This window comes from Orcinus orca, chromosome X (genome assembly GCF_937001465.1).
Source record: "Orcinus orca chromosome X, mOrcOrc1.1, whole genome shotgun sequence".
Taxonomy (NCBI): Eukaryota; Metazoa; Chordata; class Mammalia; order Artiodactyla; family Delphinidae; genus Orcinus; species Orcinus orca.
Window position 1 is genome coordinate 87,530,458 of NC_064580.1, and position 5,747 is coordinate 87,536,204.

At 39.3% G+C, this 5,747-nt stretch overlaps 1 protein-coding gene across 1 annotated transcript; it reads left to right on the forward strand.

The window, feature by feature from the left end:
• The first annotated feature begins 4,913 nt into the window (after positions 1 to 4,913).
• LOC101290008 (baculoviral IAP repeat-containing protein 5-like) lies at positions 4,914 to 5,329 on the forward strand. Its single transcript, XM_049705159.1, is given in 2 exon segments — positions 4,914 to 5,053; positions 5,055 to 5,329. Coding segments are annotated over 2 exon segments (360 nt in total). The 3' UTR covers positions 5,275 to 5,329.
• The last annotated feature ends 418 nt before the right edge of the window (positions 5,330 to 5,747 follow it).

Consider the following 5,747-nt stretch of genomic DNA (forward strand, 5'->3'; position numbering starts at 1 on the left):
CCAACTTCAGGACACTGGTCCACAAGAGACCTCCCAGTTCCATGTAATATCAAACAGTGAAAATCTCCCAGAAATCTCCATCTCAACACCAACACCCAGCTTCACTCAACGACCAGCAAGCTACAGTGCTGGACACCCTATGCCAAACAACTAGCAAGACAGGAACACAGCCCCATACATTAGCAGAGAGGTTGCCTAAAATGTTAATACGGCCACAGACACTCCAAAACACACCACCAGACGTGGACCTACCCACCAGAAAGACAAGATCCAGCCTCATCCACCAGAACACAGGCACTAGTCCCCTCCACCAGGAAGACTACACAACCCACTGAACCAACTTTAGCCACTGGGGACAGACACCAAAAACAACAGGAACAACAAACCTGCAGCCTGTGAAAAGGAGACCCCAAGCACAGTAAGATAAGCAAAATGAGAAGACAGAAAAACACACAGCAGATGAAGGAGCAAGGTAAAAACCCACAAGACTTAACAAATGAAGAGTAAATAGGCAATGTACCTGAAAAAGAATTCAGAATAATGATAGTAAAGATGATCCAAAATCTTGGAAATAGAATAGAGAAAGTGCAGGAAACATTTAACAAGAACCTAGAAGAACTAAAGAGGAAACAAGCAATGATGAACAACACAATAAATGAAATTAAAAATACTCTAGAAGGGATCAGTAGCAGAATAACTAAGGCAGAAGAATGGATAAGTGACCTGGAAGATAAAAGAGTGGAAATAAATACTGCAGAGAAGAATAAAGAAAAAGAATGAAAAGAACTGAGGAGGGTCTCAGACACCTCTGGGACAACATTTGAATTATAGGGGTCCCAGAAGAAGAAGAGAAAAAGAAAGAGACTGAGAAAATATTTGAAGAGATTATAGTTGAAAACTTCCCTAATATGGGAAGGAAATAGTAAATCCAATCCAGGAAGCATACTGGACTGGAGTCCCATACAGGATAAATCCAAGGAGAAACACGCAAAGACACATATTAATCAAATTATCAAAAATTAAATACAAAGATCAATAAAACTAAAAGCTGGCTCTTTGAGAAGATAAACAAAATTGATAAACCATTAGCTAGACTCATCAAGAAAAAAAGGGAGAAGATTCATATCAATAGAATTAGAAATGAAAAAGTAGAAGTAACAACTGACACTGCAGAAATACAAAAGATCATGAGAGATTACTACAAGCAACTCTATGCCAATAAAAGGGACAACCTGGAAGAAATGGACAAATTCTTAGAAATGCACAACTGCCAAGAATGAATCAGGAAGAAACAGAAAATATGAACAGACCAATCACAAGCACTGAAATTGAGACTGTGATTAAAAATCTTCCAACAAACAAAAGCCCAGGGCCAGATGGCTTCACAGGTGAATTCTACCAAACACTTAGAGAAGACCTAACGGCTACCCTTCTCAAACTCTTCCAAAATATTGCAGAGGGAGGAACACTCCCAAACTCATTCTACAAGGCCACCATCACCCTGCTACCAAAACCAGACAAAGATGTCACAAAGAAAGAAAACTACAGGCCAATATCACTGATGAACATAGATGCAAAAATCCTCAACAAGATACCAGCAAACAGTAAATTAAAAGGATCATACACCATCATCAAGTGGGGTTTATTCCAAGAACGCAAGGATTCTTCAATATATGCAAATCAATCAACGTGATACATCATATTAACAAGCTGAAGGAGAAAAACCGTATGATCATCTCAATAGATGCAGAGAAAGCTTTTGACAAAGTTCAACACCGATTTAGGATAAAAACCCTGCAGAAAGTAGGCATAGAGGGAACTTTCCTCAACATAATAAAGACCATATATGACAAACCCACAGCCAAGATCGTCCTCAATGGTGAAAAACTGAAACCATTCCCACTAAGATCAGGAACAAGACAAAGTTGCCTACTCTCACCACTCTTATTCAACGTAGCTTTGGAGGTTTTAGCCAGAGCAATCAGAGAAGAAAAGAAATAAAAAGAATCCAAATCAGGAAAGAAGAAGAAAAGCTTTCACTCTTTGCAGATGACATACTCTACATAGAGAATACTAAAGATGCTACCAGAAAACTACTAGAGCTAATCAATGAATTTGGTAAAGTAGCAGGATACAAAATTAGTGCACAGTAATCTCTCGCATTCTTATACACTAGTGATGAAAAATCTGAAAATGAAATTAAGAATACACTCCCATTTACCATTGCAACAGAAAGAATAAAATATCTAGGAATAAACCTACCTCAGGAGACAAAAGACCTGTATGCAGAAAATTATGACAGTGATGAAAGAAATTAAAGTTGATACAAATAGATGGAGAGATATACCTTGTTCTTGGATTGGAAGAATCAACATTGTGAAAATGACTCTACTACCCAAAGCAATCTACAGATTCAGTGCAATACCTATCAAATTACCAATGGCATTTTTCACAGAACCAGAACAAAAAATTTCACAATTTGTATGGAAACACAAAAGACCCCGAATAGCCAAAGCCATCTTGAGAACGAAAAGTGAAGCTGGAGGAATCAGGCTCCCTGACTTCAGACTATACTACAAACTACAATAATCAAGACAGTATAGTACTGGCACAAAAACATAAATATAGGTCAATGGAACAGGATAGAAAGCCGAGATATAAACCCACACCCATATGGTCGCCTTATCTTTGATAAAGGAGGCAAGAATATACAGTGGAGAAAAGACAGTCTCTTCAATAAGTGGTGCTGGTAAAACTGGACAGGTACATTTAAAAGTATGAAATTAGAACACTCCCTAACACCATACACAAAAAGAAACTCAAAATGGATTAAAGACCTAAATGTAAGGCCAGACACTATCAAACTCTTAGAGGAAAACATAGGCAGAACACTCTATGACATAAATCACAGCAAGATCCTTTTTGACCCACCTCCTAGAGAAATGGAAATAAAAACAAAAATAAACAAATGGGACCTAATGAAACTTCAAAGCTTTTGCTCAGCAAAGGAAACCATAAACAAGACCAAAAGACAACCCTCAGAATGGGAGAAAATATTTGCAAATGAAGCAACTGACAAAGGACTACTCTCCAAAATTTACAAGCAGCTCATGCAGCTCAATAACAAAAAAACAAACAACCGAATCCAAAAATGGTCAGAAGATCTAAATAGACATTTCTCCAAAGAAGATATACAGATTGGCAACAAATGCATGAAAGAATGCTCAACATCATTAATCATTAGAGAAATGCAAGTCAAAACTGCAATGAGATGACATCTCACACCGGTCAGAATGGCTATCATCAAAAAATCTAGAAACTATAAATGCTGGAGAGGGTGTGGAGAAAAGGGAACCCTCTTGCACTGTTGGTGGGAATGTAAGTTGGTACAGCCACTATGGAGAACAATATGGGTGTTCCTTAAAAAACTACAAATCGAACTACCATACGACCCAGCAATCCCACTACTGGGCATATACCCTGAGAAAACCATAATTCAAAAAGACTCATGTACCACAATGTTCATTGCAGCTCTATTTACAATAGCCCAGAGATGGAAACAACCTAAGTGCCCATCATCGGATGAATGGATAAAGAAGATGTGGCACATATATACAATGGAATATTACTCAGCCATAAAAAGAAACTAAATTGAGTTATTTGTGGTGAGGTGGATGGACCTAGAGTCTGTCATACAGAGTGAAGTATGTCAGAAAGAGAAAAACTAGTACTGTATGCTAACACATATATATGGAATCTAAGATTAAAAAAAAAAAAAGGTCATGAAGACCCTAGGGGTAAGATGGGAATAAAGACACCGACCTACTAGAGCATGGGCTTGAGGATATGGGGAGGGGGAAGGGTAAGCTGTCACAAAGTGAGAGAGTGTCATGGACATATATACACTACCAAACATAAAATAGATAGCTAGTGGGAAGTAGCCGCATAGCACAGGGAGATCAGCTAGGTGGTTTGTGACCACCTAGAGGGGTGGGATAGGGAGGGTGGGTGGGAGGGAGATGCAAGAGGGAAGAGATATGGGAATATATGTATATGTATAACTGATTCACTTTGTTATAAAGCAGAAACTAACACACCATTGTAAAGCAATTATACTCCAATAAAGATGTTAAAAGAAAAATAAAATAAATAAATACCAGTCTCTGCCCTCAAAGATGTCCCACCTAGTGTAGAAAGCAAAATAGTATATAAGACATTCCAATGCTATGGGATATTGCTATATTCAATTATGCACAATCTTCTATAGAAGCAAAGAAGAGGAAATGCCTAAATTTGTGGGGTGGGGGATGAGGAAGAGTTCAGGAGGAGAGCATAATCGGAGACCATTTTACAGAGAAGGTGACCTTTGAGCTGAATCTTAAAGACTACTTAGATAACAATCAGCTAGTCCAGGGAAGAAAGCATGGAGATGTGAAGATGTATATTTGGATTATAGAAAGCAATTAAGTGTGACTGGATCATAGGATATGTACAACGATTTAGTAGAAAATGAGGCCTGAAGGAGAGACAGAAACCATGTCTTCAAACCATGCCAAAGACAATGAGGAGCCATCAAAGATCTATAAGCAAGAGGGTGAAATGATCAGATTTACCTTTTGCTAAAGCCATGATGGTTTCAACGGGGAGGAAGAAAGTTTGGAGGAAGGGAATTATAATAGGAAGCTTTTGCAATGGTCCAAGTAAGAGATTATAAAGACATGGATTAGGAAAATGACGACAAAATTGGATAGAAACGATTGCATCGGAAACAGCAAAAAGTAGAATTAGTAAATCTTGGTAATTTGTTGGCTATGAAATGTGAGAGAGTGGGAGGATTCAGAGATAATACCAAATGCCCCGCGACAGCCTTCAACCATCAGATTTGAATGGTGGCATTGCTTGGCTGTGGCGGCATGGGTGCCCCCTCATTACCCCCGGCCTGGCAGCTCTACCTCAAGGACCACTGCATCTCCACATTTAGGAACTGGCCCTTCTTGGAAGGCTGCACCTGTACCCCGGAGCGGATGGCCATGGCTGGCTTCATCCACTGACCCTGAGAACAAGCCTGACTTGGCTCAGTGTTTCTTCTGCTTCAAGGAGTTGGAAGGCTGGGAGCCAGATGACGACTCTATTGAAGAACATAAAAAGCATTCATCTGGTTGTGCTTTCCTTTCTGTCAAGAAGCAGTTTGAAGAATTAACCCTCAGCGAATTTTTGAAACTGGATAAAGAAAGAGCCAAGAACAAAATTGCAAAGGAAACCAACAATAAGTAGGAAGAATTTGAAGAAACTGCAAAGAAAGTCCGCTGTGCAATTGAGCAGCTGGCTGCCTCGGGACTACTCCACTGTCACTGCCCCACAGCGACACAGACACATCATTTCCAAGGCACAGCCCTCAGCATTACCAGCTTTTCTCTGGGGCCTCTTAACTGTGCCTTAGGAAAGGAGAACATAAACATTTTGAAATTAGAATATTTAAACTGTATTTTTCTTGAAGGTGGTGCCAGGGGCTACTTTTGTTGTACAGCTAGTGCTAAGTACAGTGACTGAGTCTCTCTTTAAAAAAAAAAAGTGAGAGAGAGAGAGAAAGAATGTTAAGGTTTCTGGTTTGCACTAGGTGAATGAGACTGGGAACGCTGAAAGAGGTTCAGGTTTGTAGAAGACTGTGAACTTGACTAGGGATAGGATGAGTTTAAATGATCTCCAGAATATATGGTGGAAACATAGAAAGAGCTGGAGATATATGC